Source organism: Artibeus jamaicensis, unplaced genomic scaffold (assembly GCF_021234435.1).
Source record: "Artibeus jamaicensis isolate MK-2021 breed Jamaican fruit bat unplaced genomic scaffold, CSHL_Jam_final contig_233, whole genome shotgun sequence".
Taxonomy (NCBI): Eukaryota; Metazoa; Chordata; class Mammalia; order Chiroptera; family Phyllostomidae; genus Artibeus; species Artibeus jamaicensis.
In genome coordinates this window covers 25157105-25176348 of record NW_026521486.1, presented here as the reverse complement: position 1 = coordinate 25176348, position 19244 = coordinate 25157105, and the positions used below count along the sequence as shown (strand labels likewise).

Below are 19244 nucleotides of genomic sequence, written 5' to 3'. Positions count from 1 at the left end.
AATAGAAATAATTTTAAAATCACAGAAAAAAATATCATTGTCTACTGTTAACGGTTGCTTCTTTTTCTTTATCACTTTCTCTCATTACATGGTGTGTTTTTCCATTTGAGACTAAGTGGAACACATGAGGCCCTCTATCCCCAAGCACTTCAGTGAGTCTACGAAGAACAGGGACATTGCTGCCCACAGTAGAGCTGTCATTGGTTTAATACCACTGTCCAGTCCACCCCTTGTATTCTCATCTTCGCAGCGGATCCAACAAGAATCTTTGTAGCACTTTCCTCTCTAGTACAGGATCCAGTTTGAGGATCAAATGCTGCATTTACTTGTCATGTATCTTTTTAGTTTTCTTTATGTTGCTAGTTCCTTGGCTTTTCTTTGTTTTTTTTTTGAATAACAACTTTTTGGGATACAACTTAAATACATAAAATTTTGTGAATTGAGATATAATTCACAATTATTTTAAAGTATACTGATCTGTGGTCTTTAGTATATTTACAGAACTGTGCAATTATCACCACTGTCTAAATCCAGAACGTTTCCGTCATTTCCAGAGCAAACCCTATGTACATTAGCTGTCACTCCTCAGCCGTCCTTGCTGTTCCCCACAGCCTCTGGCAACCACTGATCTACTTTCCGTGTATATAGATTTGCCTGTCCTGGGTATTTCACACATATGAATTCATATGGTACGTGGCCTTTTGTGTGTGTCTTCTTTTACTTAGCATAATGTTCTCAAAGTTTAGGGATGTCGTAGTAGGTGTCGATATTCATTCCTTTTTATGGCAGAATAATATTTCATTTTGTGAATGTATACCACATTTTGCATATCCATTCATCAGTGGATAGCCTTTTTGGCCATCATAAACAATGCTCCTAAGAACATTCTTGTTCAGGCTTCTGTGTGTCCATGTTTTCAGTTCTCTCATATCTAAAATCCAAGCTCACTGTGTCTCCCTGCAGCCCTCTGCAGAACTTTCTTGTCCATTGTTTCCTCCAGGATTTGTAGTGGATCGTTAGTTGTCAGAGGAACCGTTGGCAGATGTGGATTGGACCAGGCAGGTACGTCACTCTGAAGTTGTCTGTAGACCAAGGAGCTTGAGGACCATGGGTCAAGAACATAACTTCTCTGTAACAATTATTATGGATTGTCCATCTCCTAATAGTTCATGCTTTTTGTCTACCTTACTGGGCCTTCCAGTGAAATGGACTAATTTTACTAAGGGTCCTTCTCTTGTTTTTCCTGCTTAGCTTTGGTGGACGTTGCTGTTGAGCAGAAATAATGTCAGTGTTGTCTTGTCAGATAACTGTCTTATGTTTGTGTTTGTGTTGGGGGAGAGGACTGTGTGTACCTGCATCTGAAGGAAGATGAACTGTCTTCTCCACCCTTCTTTCCCTCTGCTAAATCAGTGCCACCGTGAGAATCAGCAACCTACCTGTCTCCTGAAGATGAATCTGTTTCCTGGCAGGAAGCTCCCAGCTGTCAGGGAACAGCTGAAAAAAGGTTGCCTTCAGAATCTGCAGAAGAGTTTGTTGGCTAGAGATGTCCTCACTTCACACTTCTCTTGGCCCGAGGTTGTTTGTGAATACAAAGAGATTGTGTAGCAGCACCCTAAGGAGTTGGGGTAGCAGGGCACTCCGAAGAAATAAACGTTGCTGAGATCTCTCACTTCTTTCTTGTTGACTTCCGGACATCACCACTAGAAATTCTTTCCCTTTCTTACTCTTGGGTCACTTATATACTGGGCCTTGTAGGTATGTGTGCGCAAGTTTTATTTCTATGATATTATCTTAAATTGTGTCCTGCAAAGGTGTCTGAGCAAAAAGGGTTGCACAACAAAATAGATGTTCAAAAACTGTTGTGTAAGTGAGTGAGCCACAAGTTAGACCCTCTATTCCAGGGAGACCATCCAATGAGCATTTTCTAGTTGTGTTTCTCTTGTTGTATGTCAATCAGGTACATTATTGAATAAAAACCGACTCTGGTTGAATGCCACATTTTTTTAAAAGTAATTGCAGGTACAACCTTGAGAAGGATGAGGAGGATGTCCTTTATTTAATGTAATATAGAATGTTTGGCTGGAGGCCCAAGTCTTGGTTTCCGTCAGCAGCTTATTAAATGCAGTTTTACAGGACTGGATTAGAGGGAGGGATTAGAAAAGAGTGCCAGCTGGTAGTAACGGGGAATTCCTGCGTGGAGATGTTTAACTTGCATTCGTACACAGGTGAATGCTGAGCTCTGTCTTGTCTCCTGCTGACCTTTAGAAATCCTTTCTTAACACCTTAAAAATAACGGAGAAAGGTTAGAAACTGGATTGCTTCAACCCTAATAAATTCTTTTATCCAGCAGGAATGAGGCTCTAAGCCTCATCCTTGTGCTCTTTTGGTGGTTGTCGTAAGCAAATTGTTGTGCTCCTTCATTGTTATTGGAGTTAAAGAATTTGTGACATTGGGAATTAGAACTGTTACCTGACCATGTATTCAGAACCCCAGACTTCCAGCAGGTTTTATAAAACCTACACCTCAAAATATGGGTCAGATGAATTACAGTATTGTGTGTGTCACCAAATTTCTCCTTTCCTTCTTCCTCTTTGCCTTCCAAGTGGCCTGTGCTTTGTGACCCTTTCCTTGGGAGGAGGTAAACAATCCATCTCTGCCTGTTTGTGTAAAAAGACTGATGCCTGGGCCCCGCTCCCCAGAGAGTCTGACTTACCGGGTTGAGGTACCTCAGAGTAGTTATGGGTTCCCCAGGTGATTTTAACGTGTAGTCCGAGGTTCAGCACTGCTGCATTAGCCAGCGACGTCTCCTCCATTACTTCTGGATCGAGTTTTTCTCTGTTTAGCAAATGTTGTAATTCACAAAGTACTATCCTTCTGCACACTATTCTCACAGCAAACAAGCTTCCACTTCCCAGGTTCCTTATTCTTCGTGAGTGTTTTGTGAGAGCTCGTTCTCTCAGCGTTTTGTTCTCTCCTTCATACACTTGTCTGTCACTTCATGTCAGGCTGGCGTTTGGTGAGACCACCTCTCTTCACAGCCACTCACCTCGAGTGCTTAAAAGGGTGTGTGTTTTCTCACTTTTTGAAATCTCTTGCTTTCTGTGCCTTTTACAAGCCTATTAAAATTTGCAGAATATTTGGTAAGCCCTATAGGGTTGTGGAAAGCACTGTTCTGCAGAAGCTCTAGTTTCTGTTCTACCATTGATGAATTGTGTAACTGGGCCAATACCTAACATTTTGTAAAAGGGTTATTATTAACCTACCAGAAGGCATGCATTAGATTAAATGGAAATCCTGTTTCAGTGATAGATTTCAATTTTTCTCTGGCTGGCCTCCCATTCCTCTCATTATTGGTAATAACCAATGTCATTATTTTCAGTTCAAACACAGCTTTTGCACCTTTATGTCCTCCCTGTGAAAGAGACTGAAAAATCAACAGATCGTGAGGACTGATCGATGATAAACACTGAAAAAAACAAATATGTCTTTCACACTTGCCTGATCCTAAGAACCTCCTGGGACATTTGTTAAAAATGCAGATTCACAGTCTACACTCCAGACCCCAAGTGAGGCTCCAGGGGAGGGGCCTGGGTAATCATTTTTAAAAAAATTTATGTATTTATTTATTTTTAGAGAGAGGGTAAGGGAAGGAGAAAGAGTGGGAGAGAAACATCAGTGTGTGGTTGCCTCTCATGTGTCCCCTACTGGGGACCTGGCCTGCAACCCAGGCATGTGCCCTGACTGGGAATTGAACCGGTGACCCTTTGCTTCACAGGCCTGTGCTCAATCCACTGAGCTACACCAGCCAGGGTGTCATTTAAAAAATCTTTATAATTAAAGTATATTTTTAAAAAATTTAAATTAAATTAAAAATATGGCTGCAAAAAATGTTTTTTTCAGCAGAAGGAAGTTTGCATTGAATGTTACTCTGTGTCTGAAATAACCCAGACCAGATGGAGTGACTTATTGCCTAATTACTTTGAGGCTTGTTACTCAAATGTCACTTCTTGATGGGATTTTGACTGGTTATCTTATTGAACATTATAAATGCCCCTCCCCTACGTACATCGGTCTATTGCTGCCTTATCTTTATTCTTTACATGTTCGTTTCATTTGAATCTTTTAAAATGAGAATATATTCAGAAATTACTTTACTGAAAATACTAAGATACAAAATTGGGACATTAAATGCCATGCTAAAATCAAAGTAAAAAGAATAGAATAGGGAAGAAATTTAATTCGGACTGACGTTGGTTGGTTGTGCTGTGTAAGTCTCAGTCCCATGATACACCATCTGTACCTGCAACGTGTGCTCATCACTCACAGTCCGGCTCCTTTGGCCGCTGTGTATTTGATCTCCTTTTCCTTCTTCATCTCCCCTCATCCCCCTGACACTCTGGTAGCCATCATACTATTTTCTGTGCCTGCAAATTTGTTTTGTTCATTTGTTGCTTTCTGTTACACATCCCACATGTGAGTGAAATTACACGATTCTTGTCCTTTTCTGTCTGACTTATTTCTCTTGGCAGGATATTGTCAAGATCCATCCATGTTGTCACAGATGGCAGTATTTCATCTTTCTCATGGCTGAGTAGTATTTCATTGTATCACATTCGTTCCTCAGAATTTTTAAATGATTCTTGTGATTAGATGGAAGTGGGAAGCTGCTCATAGGACACTGATTGTAGTAGGTTTTCAGTAAATGAACATATGCCTATTCCACTAACTCATTTAACTTTTCTTCCTGGAGTTTTACAGATTAGCTATGGTGTAAAACCCCAGAATTCAGAAGAAAAAACGCTATTTGCAAGAGCAAAAAACTGAACATTTACTGCATTCCACGTAGAGGGCCTTTTAGTCTCTGATACTTAGGGCTGTGTGGAATGTAATGTGCTGATAGCAAATGTTAATGTGTTTTTTTTTAACCTATTTGCGAATCTCTGCAGTGGAATAAAACAGTAGAGCTTTGTAAACATTATTTTGGGGGTCTATGCCATGGGCTACATTTTAGATGGGACACTGAAATGAGATATTTTGGTATTTAAATCATTGAGTTTCTTAATAGACAATGCTCTGTCCTTGCTTTATACTGAATTTCACATGTAGCAAGCTTATTGTATTTGTAATGATTTAGTTTTAAATTTTAATTTGAAATATGGTTTTTGATACTGAAGGTTACATTTGGAAAAGGAACATTGCCTTGTGCCAACCCATATATACTTATATTGCTTTGTATGGGATACATATATAATGCCTTGGAGCCTGGCTGTCATGGGGATATGTAATTACATTTTTAAAATCTCTTTAATTTTTTCATGCTTGTAAGTCACTGTTGAATGAATCCTGTGATTCTATACTAAAACTTACTTTTAAGGTTGATGATCATACAAAATATTTTTTTACTTAGCTCATGCAGAGAATAGGACTCAGTATTTCGACTTCCAAATCTTTTCTTTCTTCCTCCGAATGACATGAGCATGACTTGAGTTGTGACTGATTAAAACTATGTATATTTATTTTTTGTTGCAAGTGTTTTATGTATATAATGGAAAATTTGGAAATTACTGAGGACTATGAGAAAGTCTCCCATAATGCCAACATTCAGGTCCATCTGTTTACATTCTACTTTCTTTAACTTTGGCCTTTTCATATGCCTAATTCTTCTGGTTTTATAAACAGTGACCTGACTAGTACAACTTGAACCTGTACATACTGCTTATTTTGCTTGATACTGGTCCATTTGAAGCAGGGACAGAATAGAGTGCTGAGATATTTTCAGATGCTTTATAGTGGAATAGTGTAATGATGTAGTTGAAATAGCCATTTCATGGGCACATTCAGGCAGGAAGTCAGTTATTTAGTAAGGGTATATTCTGTGCCAGGAACACTGCCTTGGATTTTGACCATCACCAGTCTCTTGGGTCTTTCTTTTCCTGTCTGATTTTGTCGTCACCATTCTAGGCAGAGCCGTCCTTGGAATACTAAAGCTGTGTGCTTGTAACTAGTCAGTTTCCTTCCATTTTTCCTCATTTCAGTCAGTCGATAGTTATGAGTGAAGCTCTTGCAGTGATTTTCAGTGTTTTGTTCAGAAAGCTCACAGTGGCTCGGGCGGCTTTAGGCCTTCAGGAAACCTCACTGGAGTCTTCTGTTTCTCGCTGATAGAATCTGTGCTCCAGCCAGGAAAATCCGCACAGCCGTCCTTCTACCTTCGCTCATGCGCTTTCCTTGTCTGGAATTTTGTTCCCTCTTCCCCGTGGCAGCTCACGTCCGTTTTCCTTCAGACTCTAGGACGCCTTCCTCTTTGCTGTACATCTGCTAGCATATTATCTCTTTATATTTCTCCAAAGGTCATTTTCAGCTACTTAATATTAGGGATCTGCTGTCTATTCTGTGTTTACCCATAGGGCCCTGTATTGGTTTAAAAACCTGTGTTGATTTAACTTAAACCAATATAGGCACTGGCATTTTTCAGGGTGGGAAACAGAGGCTGTGATAGGAAGGTGTTCACTGCTGCATGTGGCTTGCCCAGACCTGACTGACATGACACTGGAATTTGTAGAGGGAGCAAAATGTGATACCATCCAAAGTGACAGAATAACCTCTAAAAAAGGAAAAAAAAAAACCCCAAACAAATAACAAATAGAAACACCATTTTCACAAACTCATTGTAGAGCAAGTGTTTTGTGGGCAATCTCATTATTTTGGACTAGGGTATTTATTTTATTCTGTGGGTTGTAAGCCATTACTATTTATTTTGCTATTCAAATTGTGTGGGATGCTCTTTGTAAAAAACATAGCCAATAGAGTTCCTGGGATAAGGGGCCCATAATTATTTAGTGTTCCACTCTGCCTTTTTTATTTCTCTTTGAAGATCCTCTGGATGGGGTTTTACTTAAAGGGGAAGAGAACGGATGGCTCACCCCAGGTTGAGGGGTGGGGCAGGCCAGGCAGGGAAGCTCCTGGCCAGGGTGTCAGTCCGACTCTGGGTGGAAGACAGCTTTGTCCACACGTGCAGAGATTCCTTTCTGCTTTAAGAACCTGGGTAGTAGGTGGATTGAGCACGGGCCTGTAAATCAAAAGATAGTGGTTTGATTTCCAGTCAGGGCACATGCCTAGGTTGCATGCCAGTTCCCAGCAGGGGCCACTTCCCAGCAGGGGATGCACCAGAAGCAACCATACATTGATATTTCTCTCCTTCTCTCCTTCCTTTCCCTTCTAAAGATATATAAATAAAAAAAAATTTTTTTAAAGTTCTCCTTTAAAAAAAAGAAATCAGATCTTGTTAGTTTTCTTATATCTAGTGTGAAAACATTGATAATTTGTGTTGTGCTCTGAGAGTTTAGATAGGGGGTTAACCTTTAGTATGTAGATCCTCAGGGCATTTGAAGGCTACTGAACATGTGAGATACTGAGTGAATCATATCTACTCAGTATGGCCGTGCATAAATAAGAAACTAAAAAATTTTTACCTCTCTCCAAAATAAGTTTTTATTTTACCCCAACAAGTAATCAGAAGATTTTAAAGGTTGATAAAACACCTGAATCCATGAATGACTATCTTCAAAACCATCCAGGGCAGTTAGGATTACTCATTATAATATCAAGACATTAGAGCCTCAGCAGCATCCCCCCCCCCCAAAGGAAAAAACAAACAAACAAAATAGATTAAGGATGAGGGCTTAACTGTACAAAGGAGGCTTCCCTCTAATCATGAAGAGAGAAATGAAGATGATACAATGGGAGGGGGAGAGGGAATCAGCAAAGCCTCTAAGAACATACAAGGGCCCAGAAACTGCAGTTACATGATGTGATGGAGCCAAATTGGAGGGAAAAGGCAGGAGGTGAGAAGGACAAAGTGGGAAAGTGTTGGATGAGGACAGAGAACCTTCTGGCTCCCTGCATTGTGCTGCTGTGCGGACCCTGGTCTGCGTGCTGCCCTGTGTGCTGTGATCCTCCTGCCCAGGTCCTGGCCTTGTCATTTGCTTTGCCCTGTGGTGCGGCTTCCTGATACCATTAACTGCACGCTCCCTCTCCCTCCTCTCTCCCCGCCACCATCAGGGCCCCTGAAGGAGGGACAGATGCAGCAACTTAAATTAGCACAGCCTAGGAACCTACAGTGAGCAGGGATGATGCAGCCCCCTGCCCTCCCTCCCCTTCTTTCTCCCTTACCTGGGAGAGTAACTGGTTCCGGGAGGCTCCTCCAGAGAAGTGGAAGTTCTCGCCTCAGAGCTAACCTTGGAAATCCATTGCAAGAGAAATGATCTGGCATGGTGGCCATGCCGTGAGTGGAGCCATTGCCCAGGAGTCACCCATTTTAATTTGTGTGCTGTAGGGTATCAACTTTTAACTCCTTAATGTGACTGCTTAATGATCAAGTCAGCCCTGCTACTCAGACCCTGGCAGGACACCCTTACTGAGTCAGACCCCAGGTGCACCAACAGTGTTGTCATGTTCTTGGTGAAATAATCCTTAGATGTTAAGTGATTGCAGGATTCCTCCTTCTGCAGGTGAAAAAAAAAAAAAAAGACTTAGGGCTCTCAAGTGACTCTCAATTGGACATATTAGCATCTTTGAAGAAGAGCTGAAATTAGGAACAAAGTCTCCTGACTCTTGGTCCAGTGTTTTTGTTTTTTTTAAACAGTGCACCATACAACCTCACTATTTCTAAGTTCCTGGGATTAGTTTTGGTGTCAAGGGGCAAAGCAACTGAGCAGGCCCAGGATGGCGGTGCAAAGCTCGTGGTGGGGTTTTCGTGACTGTAGGGTTTTGTAGCTCCTGCTTTGACTGTTAGTGGAGCTGAGCAAGGGGCCTGCTGCTACCCTTGGGCCTGGCTGGTGTCCCATTTTTGAGGCCCCAGAGTTATTTTTAGCCTCAGGGCCTTGGAAGCAGGTGTGGTCCAGGCTTGAAGGCCACGCCTGGAATGTGTTCAACTCTTGTTGTGCACGTCTGTTTGGGAGCTGAGAATAGTGATGAGGCCGCTGTATACAGGACTTTGTCAAAAGAATCTGTGCTCTCGCAGCAAGAGGAAGGAGAGGCACACTGTTTCATTTGCAGTCTTTAAGTAGATTGACTTTGGAAACTTGATCAGAAGAAATACATTTTAAGAGTGTTAGGGAATATATTAATTTTGAAAAGAAAACTAGCCATAAATCCTTTGTATATAGAAGAAACTCAGTATTATGAGTCGTACCCCACTGACCTCTTTTAAAAGCCCAGGTATATAAGTCACAAGTGTGTGATTTAAAATTTCATTTTTCGTGTCCTGCCGCTCCAAACATTATTGTTATGGAAAGTAATTCTTTCAAGGCCTTTTGTGAAGCAGAAATTCAGCTTTTGCCCCGAGGGTAAACATAAATTTTCCTCTGTGGTATTTATTTGTTCATTTTCTTACCTCACCCAGACCCACACCTCTGTCGTCGGCAGTGGTCGGGAGGGTGCAAGCCGGACTGCCGCGGACACTAGGGCCTGGTGCCAGGGGTGCGTTGTGCCCGGTTCCTGATTTTTTCACTTTCCAAGATTGTGGAAAACATATAACAGTATTATTAATTACCCAAGCAGAACTATTGCATGTGTTCGAGGTCCTACTTTACCTACTGTTCTGTAACCCGATTTTATTTGCTCAGTATATCGTGACCATCTTTCATTGTCAAAAACTGTACTTTTGCACCATCCTTGTAAAATGTTGCATGATACTGTGTTGCAGGATTTTTCATAATTTATAACTTACTTATCCATTTCCCTTCTTTTGCTCATGCTCTTCCCTTTTCCAATATTTTTAATGTGCGTTTTAACTGAAAGGTGAGACAGTTCCTTATAAGTCACTTTGAAAGTATTCTTGTAAGCCATTTTGACATTACCTGCAGAAGAATGTAGTTTGGTATTCTAGTTTTGCTTTATTTTAGTATTAGGAGATTTAAAGTAGGAAAAATTGTGGAATATTTTTGTAAAACTTGGGCTCAGGTGGAGGTGATGGGAGTTTGGTGTTGATGCTTTTTATTGTTTCTCTTGCTTGTTCCTAGAGCTTTCTGATCTTTTTTAGAAGAATTAAATTACAGCCCCTCTTCCCATTAGACTGTGTTCTAAATTGTCCAGATGTTTACCCTGGTTGTAATATCTTTAATAATTTAGCTCTTTGTCAGGAAACGTACACCTTATCTTTCATGCAGTGGAATTTTGTTTTGGGGGTGGGGCAGGATAAAGGTTATGAACTCACAGTAGTGTTAACCAGCTGCTGGAGTACAGCGATCTAACTTAGCAAGTCCTCATAATACTTGATACGCCTTCTGACGAGGAGAGCTCCTCGAAAGCATTTTTCATTATTTTAATGGAATGATCCTTTACTTCCTTGTTGCATAGATCTGTTCAAGTATTTATCTTGTTTAACATGTCTTTGATATTTTCCTATATTCTGCACTATAAAAGATTCTCTTATTAGGTACAAAATGTTCATGGAGTTGGAAGAATTGTATTAAATTAACAATAATTTAATCTTTCCTATTACAGAATTTCCTTTCATTTCTTTGGCAAATGATGCACTAATACAGGAATCACAGTTTCTCTCTTTGAAGTTTTATGGAAGAAATAGTACTAAACTTTCTTATATATGTACTATAAAAGTTTAAGTACCTGGAAATGCTTTATAGATATAGCCATAGTTCTGAAGAAAAACTGAACACCTGCCACATCTTTTATGGCCATGTGCCCAATTCAGCATTACCTTGGCCAATGCACACATTGGCCTCAAGCCTTTGACAGACACAGAGAGAGCTGCAGTCTCCCAGGTATCCGCGTAGCTCACTCTCCCTCCCCCATGGTCTTGACTTAACCAGTAGAGTAAGGCCTTCTCCGACTATTCTGTTTAAAATTTTAACTGCCTATCCCAGCTCCTTCCCTGCTTTACTTTTTCTCCGTAGTACTTACCATCTGTCATAACAGTGTTTTGCTTTGTTGTTGCTTTTTAGTATGTGTCTCCCCCATCACTAAATTAAGAACCAGGACAGGAATTTTTGCCCATTTCAGTTTTGCAGCATTCCCTGCTGCAGTGCCTGACCCTTATTGGATGCCTAGGAAATATTAGTTGGCTGAAGTTATTATAGTAGGCCCGGCAGATGCTGAACAAAACCAGGATGCACAAATTAGTCCCCATTTGACCTGTCTTCGGTTTGTTCTGAATCTCTCCTCTTAAGTCTCTAGACCATGTTGATTTTAATACCCTTTCAAAACATTTTCTCCATAACTCTCAGATTAAGCCACCCCCCTCCCCCCGCCACATTTTCTCTTGCCCAGCGACTTCACCCAGGACCTTCCATTCCCACTCCCTCAGGACCTCTACCCCATCTCTGTGCCCCTCTTCTACTAGGGAGAGTCCTTAGTTCTCAGGCAGGATGCCAGGAGGAAGCATTCAATGGAGAGGGGTACATGGCAGAGCCTTAGGGGTGGCGAGGACTGTGTCTAGGGTAGATACACGGTTTGGTGGAAGGAAAAGGAAAGCTGAGGTGGATCAGGGATGGAGACACTGGTGCAAACAGGCGTGCACGAACAGGAGGCAGTGCTAAAGAGGAAAGATAGAGGCTCCACCTGAGCCCATCAGTCCCACGAGTACCCTGCTGTCCCTTAACAGAAACTTCGTGAAGACTTCTCCCAAACCTGGACTCTGTCTGGGCTGGCTTGTGTTTGCAGCAAAGGCATTATATTCAGTCTTTGAAGGATGGCAGCTCTTCCAGCCTTTATCTGTGGATCCTCGAGATGTATGTAAACAACCTGAGCCTCTGATAGGAGTGAGTTCTTTCAACGTGCCATTAAATAGTGAGAGGTGGCTGGATTTTATGGTGCTAACAAGTGTTGTTTCTACGTCTAGTACTGTCTAGACAGTTGTGCTTCAAGCACGCAGTCCCATTATTGCCACCGCTTATCAGAATATGTGTCCTTTAGTTTGGACTAAGAAAATATAATCAAGACATTAATAAGCAACTAAAAAACATATGAAGCTCATATAGCCTTCTTGCTGTTGTTTTTTTGTTTTATTTGTTTTTTGTTTGGTGTTAAATATATTTTACCAAATACCAGACATCAGGATTTCCGTCAGGGCTAGCCCACAGCATATGAGGCACAGTTGCTGTAGTCAGTGTAGAGCGATTATGGTCCACAGGCAAGGTGTTCTGCTTGCTTCCAGACATCATAACCTGCTCTTCCCCTTGTGATTTGTTCAGTTTTTCTGTTATTGAAAGTCTGTGCTTAAGGCTCTACTGAAAGGCTATTTGGTGTATCTTGTTGCTTGTTTCTTCAGTTTTATTGAAGGAAAAAAAATTTAAGACTAGCCTGTAGTTTAATAAAAGTAAACTTCTCACCTGATTATATCCTTTCCATAAATTCTCTGAGAATTTGAACTTGAGCTCAAGCCCAACCAAATAAGGCTCAGTTGTTCTTGCTGAATAGGCTTTTTAAGTACCCCATTACTGTAGGATCCTTTTCCTTCTGAGAATTTCATTGGAAAAAGGAAGTTTTTAAAATGGAAATGTGCCTCTCTGAGGGGTAATCCCTGCCTTCTCATGGATCCCACTTTTCAGACCAGTGGGCGTGTTCATGACCTTTGCCTCTGACCCTGACCCTGCCTGCCATGGGCCTTGATGTGGGAGGGGACATGCTGGGGCAGCAGTGCCTGGCCTTGACAGAAAAGAACCCACGGGCGGATGTGGAAACAGTGAGAGAAAGGTTCTCACCTTTTTTTTTTTTGATATGCCTAGCGTCAGTATATGCCTGACTTAGAAGCCAGGATTGTGTCTGATAAGTTGAACAGACTAATGCCTCATCTGAGAAGGGGAGAGAGATGCTTAATAGAATCATTTAAAAAGGACCATAATCTTTAAAAAATTTTCTGGTTGGGCACCATCTTTAAAAGCTACAAGTACTGAAGAAAATCAAAAGAAAACATTTTTGTCTTAGCTAATTACTCTGATGGCAAGTGTTGGTTTTTATACAGTTAGACTTTATATTGTTAATAAAACAGACTCCACAAGTTTACTTTATCATTAAAATAATCTTGACTTAAAGTTCTCTGACATAACTAATTCAGTAGTATATTTTATTTCATTGATAGTCTGTTTTTTAAATTATCATCCCCCAGGGACATGCTTATTGATTTTAGAGAAAAGGGAAGGGAAGGAGAGAGAGAGGGAGAGGGAAGAAATACTGATATGAGAGAGAAACATTGATCGGTGGCTTCTCTCATGTGCCCCACTTGGGGACCAAACCTGCAACCCAGGCATGTGCCCAGACTGGGACTTGAACCCACAACCTTTCAGGTGACGACTGGAATACACTGAGCCACACCAGCCAGGGCTTCATTGATATTCTTTACAAAGTTGGGTGCAGAGTGAATTTCAATAAATAAAACTCTACTGATTTCCATTATAAAGTCATAGATACATTTCTATAGGTAACCAAATGGAATTTAACACAGGAAATAAATGACAGAAAACCTTTAAATTTTGTATATTAAAAGGGGAAGGTTCTTATACAACTCATGTTAATATTAAATGTTGTAAAATATAAAACATAAATTGCTTGCTGAAATGCAAGCTGTATCTAAATTGGCGTTTCTTTAGGGGATTCGCCCATCGCGTTCCCTGGCTTATATAGTCATTTTGTTGTACTAACATGTTGTCCCAGCCTATCTAAACCTTCATAGATAATAAAGTCTTTAAAAACCTTTATTTCTGGAAGTGGGATACTTTGCAAGTATTTGTTTAGTGGCCTTGGTTAAGGTTACTGGTGTTCAGTTTGATAAATACTAGTTTATTGACTTTTTTTATTTTAGAGAAGTAGAAAGCTTTATTGTGTGTATAGGAAAGGGTTATTTGCCATAGTGGTCTTCTGAAAGGAGACAACAGCAAAAGTGCCCCTCACGTAATCGAGTTTGGAAAAGTTGGACGTTGGGCATAAAGGCGTGATTGGAGGGCCCCGTTTGGCCTTGGGACAAGGTAGAGGGGTGTAACTTAATCTTCATTTCACTTCCACTCCTTTGCTTCAATTACATTTTCATAATAGGGTCACTTTTACCAGACCTTTGCTTGGTCAAGGAAAGGGTCTTTCTGTATATGGAACTACTAACTCTGTTTCTCTGGGCAGGATTGACCACTTTCTGCCCAGTAAGATGGTTTTCCCTAACCAGTCTTTGGTGTCGTGGTTTGTGCTCATGAGACTTGGCTAAAGGGAAGCAAAGATGAGAACTTCTAATTCAACTCTTGCATGTTTGCTGTCATCTCCCTCCCTTTGTCCATTGATCTGCTAACCCAGATAACTGCTTTGTCCCATCCGGATTTTATCATTGCCAGGAGCCAATCGGACTCGGAGACTCAGTGCCATTGTTGGAGTCAGCTTGCTCCTGTTCTCGGGTTTCCACTTTCTGTGCCACCCAGGCACTCTCATGGACAAGTCACGTCATTCTATCTCAGTTCAGTTTCATTATGGGACGGGCACTTAGGGAAAACAGGGTCACCCGGTAGGAGGAGCCCTGGCTGGGGAATCTGACAATCTGAGTACAGGACCTTGCGTTGCTGTGAACTGTGTCACTGAGCAGTCAGGACTTGATTCAGTGCTATGGCCTTGGCAGGTGCTTTGCAAGGGTATTAGTTGATTGGCTAGGACAAATTCTGTGCTCTAGTTTCTTCATTTGAAAAGCAGCGATGACTTTTGTATCTCATTGCCATTAAGCTGTACTAAAAATAAATACATTAATGTAATGAAGACAAGAAATGGACTGATAATGTAGTCTCTCTGGAGCTGATCTGTGATGGGTCAGGGTGGATGCGATGATTTCTCAGGTGCCTTCTCACTCTGTGTGCCTGGCTCTGTATAAGGGGCACAGCTTGGTGGAAGGTGGACTGTAGGAGGATGGAATTGCTTCTGTTTTCACCTGCCCAGTGGTGTCCTTTAGATTCCAGATGCAAGGCAGCTCTGTTCACTCTTCCAGCTTTTCTCTGTATAATGTATAGTTGCTTTTTCACATACTCACGTTAGAAAACTTAGATAATTTTGTCTTCAAAACAGAGTTTGTGAGGAGACAAGGCCATCAATATATCCACATTTTCCAGATGAGGAAACTGTGGTTTGGAGATATTATGTAATTTGTCCAGCATTACATAACGTGTAAATGCAAGGCCACTTCTCTTTATGTCCTGCTACCTTTTCTCTGTGCTTCACTTTCTAATTTCTAAGTCTAAACTTAAGCAGGGGCTCAGTGATGTTTGGGGGCTCTACAGTTCTGGTCCGAAATCACTTAATCAAATACTTATTCAGTATTTTAAACTGTTTTTGGAACAAGGAGGATTACATTTATCACAGTGTCAATTGAGTGTCTTAGGTGCAAATCACTGTGGAGGTGGGAACTGTAATACAAAACCTCTGCCATCAAGTACATTATCCTCTAGAAGTTGAGTGCCCATATGTTTAGTTTTATGTAGCAGAGAATTTCACATAAGCAGAGACGGACCAGGGGAGATAGGAATTTGAGAATGTTGAAGGTCAGGGTGAGGTCCAAGCTATGGGCACAGAACTCCAACTAGTATTAAGAAATGGTTGATGATAGGAGTTTGGTAAGAACAGGAAGCACTAGGTTTAGTCTGAAGGGCTCTCTCTGTGTAGGTTGCAGTCCTAGAGTCAGTCCTACGTTAAGGTATGAGATTTTCTAAGTGATTCTCTTAAGACTGAGGCACAAGAAAGTGAGGGGTGAGTCCATGGAGAGTCAGGGAACTCTGGGGGGGGCGTGGCCATTTGGGGGACTGGCTAGGGTTATAGCTGAACTACTTTGGGTGGAGCTGGGTACCTCACAGGTTAGCTCAGCAGTTGGTATGACAAGAATATTACTCATGTTTCTGCCTCTCTTCTTCTCCCTGAGGTCATTTTAAAGGGATGTGTGCTGTTTGCGCCATGGAGTGTGTGTGTGTGTGTGCACGGCACACTCTCATAACTGTTATCTTAATTCTCAAGCCATCAGAAAAGGGTTTTTGTTGTTCTGAAAATAGGATATTGCTGCCCTGGTCCTAGGCTGTTCTTTGTGTTATTTGCAAGAAATAAGCAAAGAAAATGGAGGGTACCCATTTGGAATAATAACACTTCAGGCAGCTTTATATAGCTCTTTTAATTTCATGCTATAACTCATTTAGTTCTGGGTCCATGGTGATTATAATTTGTGAATATATCTTGTTTTGTTTTCTTTGTGTTTTTATATTTTTGAGGTAAAACTGAATTATCATTAGCATGCTTTTCTGAAGCCATACCCAATTGTCCTTTTTGTTTGTTTGTTCAAATGAAACAGTGCATCAAGTATGGAATTAGATTAATGGAGTAAATATTATGAATCATACACTCTCTCTAATCCGGCGCGCTTTCTTTTTTTGACCCCATGTTTTGTTTTCTGTCTGTCTTTCTCTCTTCGTGTAGGCTTTTCAGTCCAGTGTCAAGCTGTTGCAGCGGGGGAGCAAAGGTAAAGAATGATGTAATGCACTGGCTGCCCCAAAGCATCTTTTGTTGTGGAATGGTTATTCCAGTCATCTCTTTATGAATCAACTGTGAGGGGCTGCTTTGTGGAAGGAGTCCTTTGCGAGAGCACATCAACGGGAAAGAGAAAGAGACATTCACTTGGAGGGCTCTTGCTGAAAATGGGTTTAACTCTCCTTTTGCCAGTCACCACCAGCCTGACCTCATGCATTGCTAGTACAATGGAGTGGCTGAGCCTTTGAGCACACCACCATTACATCATCGTGGCAAATTAAAGAAGGAGGTGGGAAAAGAGGACTTATTGTTGTCATGGCCCATGAGATGATTGGGACTCAAATTGTTACTGAGAGGTTGGTGGCTCTGCTGGAAAGTGGAACGGAAAAAGTGCTGCTAATTGATAGCCGGCCATTTGTGGAATACAATACATCCCACATTTTGGAAGCCATTAATATCAACTGCTCCAAGCTTATGAAGCGAAGGTTGCAACAGGACAAAGTGTTAATTACAGAACTCATCCAGCATTCAGCTAAACATAAGGTAAGTGCTTTCTATTTTCCTTTTTACGATAATGAGTATGCTGAATGGGGAATAATTTCAAACGAAGCCTCCTTTTTAAGGGATGAAAATAATTCGAGGAAGTTTGGTTTTTTAAACTTTGGTACCTTATGATACCTCAAAAGAATTATTCACCATATTGTCACCTTTAAGACTACATGTAGACCATACAAAGAGGCCAACTTGTTTTAATTTGGTTGGGTGCTATTTTTCCATTAATGGCTTGCTAAAATTGTTTTATAAATTTAAACACTAATATAAAGTTATTGTTAATAATTATATTAATCTTATCGGTTGCTATGTATCAATATACAGTACCATATGTATTGATAATATATTAATATATTGGTTTGTATAATCTACAAATTTATTGAAAGGAAATCATTCTTTTCAATTGCCTTGGGAAGACAATAGAAATAATTATATTAGAAAGTGCTTTTGATTTGTGGGAAAGTAAGGTGACATTGGTTAAGACTTAAGGATGTTATCTTCAAGGGCGTATTTCTAGGGTACCAAAATGTCATCTTTGTGATAGGTAAGGCTCGTATTTATTTTCTTCAGGAATAAAAATGAGTTTATGTTTTAATTTTATTAAACAACTGATTTCTTCATTGCTATAGAGAAACCATGTTTTAAATGTGTCTTTATTTATTTCAAGGATTGTTAGGTTTATTTTGCTTACTGTTTTGTTTTTATGCTTTACCCTTTTATAGTACTGAGGACTTAAACCCAAGTAGTTGGGAGCACATTTACTCAGAAGTAGCATCAAGTTGCCTTTTAAAAGTTGATTTTTTGCAAGTATTTAAAAACCATGTATATGCTAGGTTTATTCAGTAAGTTTATGTTATTTTAATAGAAAACAGGAAGTACTTAATTTGCTTCAGCACCAGTAGTTTATGGGATTGTTTTTCTCAACTTTCTTCCTAATAGCTCTACATTTGCATTTTAGGTCGACATTGATTGCAGTCAGAAGGTGGTAGTTTACGATCAAAGCTCCCAGGATGTGGCCTCTTTGTCTTCAGACTGTTTTCTCACTGTACTTCTGGGTAAACTGGAGAAGAGCTTCAGCTCCGTTCACCTGCTTGCAGGTGAGGCTGTGGTAGCAATGAAATGGCTTGGAATCTCATTGAACTTTGTGAATAAGCAGTATTTCACAATGAGCTCAAAGTTCAATAGATCATCACAACTTTGGGATTATTGTGTACAGTGATTTGTTTATTGCTGTAAACTACTCTGTTGAATACTGTCATCCTTCCACAGTGGCCAGTGGATTTTTGAACTAGTTCTAATGCCTCTTCACTTGGTGTTTATTAGGTAGAAGTGCCACATACATGGATCTGTGTGCCTGTACTAATAGCTGAAAGCCAAATGTTCTGTCCAGGGATTTTCCATTCACCTGTGATCTAAGAACACCAGGTGCTCTACCTCTCATCTCCTGCTCTGGTATTAGCTGTTACTCCCTGCCAGTGTAACCTCTTATTAAACATTTAGAGTTCATGCATACTGCAGCAATCAGATCATGATTCTTAGGCATTGTGAACAATGAGGAAGGGAGAGAATATGTGTAGACTATATCTTTTGATAATTAAGGGGAATATTTTAAAACTCATTTACTTGTTTTGTTTTTACAACTGAAAGTCTCTTGTAAATGCTCAGCAACCAGATGATTTTATAAAGTACATGGGAAGACTACATATTTCATATCTGCCCTAAAGGAAGGCCGTGTGGGAGTTCTCTCTCATTGAATTCCAAAGCCGAATGTTCATCACTTGCTTCCCCTGTTTTGCAAACATTACTGAAGCCCTTTCACTTACACCGGCTCACAGAGCTGAGAATACAGTTTGACAGTGCACAGTAACCTTTCACACAAAGCTGCTGTGTCTGGCAGATTCTACCAGTGATAGACAAGAAAGTGCTTTTAAAAATGTGATCTAAGAGGAACAAAATATTGATACTATCATTTTCACACCTTTATTCTCATTATAAGGAGAGTGTTGTGAACTGGATGTTATTGGCAATTTGGTATTACAAGTATAGGCATTTCAGTTTTAAGAGAGTAAGGTTCATCAGTTGCTGGTGTGTGAACACTGTTAAACTCTGTGCAGGTATAGATAAGAGTTCCATGTCTCCAGGTCTTTCTCATCAGCCTTTGCTTCAGTTCCCAAAGAACAAAGATAGTTTCTTGTGTCCTT

General features: G+C 40.5%; 1 protein-coding gene across 6 annotated transcripts in view; it reads left to right on the top strand.

Moving 5' to 3' along the window:
• DUSP16 (dual specificity phosphatase 16) overlaps positions 1-19244 on the top strand; it is a 94252-nt gene that overhangs the window by 40027 nt on the left and 34981 nt on the right. For all 6 annotated transcript variants that reach the window (XM_053661642.1, XM_053661644.1, XM_037136584.2 and 3 more), the window contains 2 exons: positions 16441-17034; positions 18002-18140. In XM_053661642.1, the coding sequence (XP_053517617.1) occupies positions 16807-17034; positions 18002-18140 (367 nt within the window). In that variant the 5' untranslated portion in view covers positions 16441-16806. The remainder of the gene's footprint in view (positions 1-16440; positions 17035-18001; positions 18141-19244) is intronic.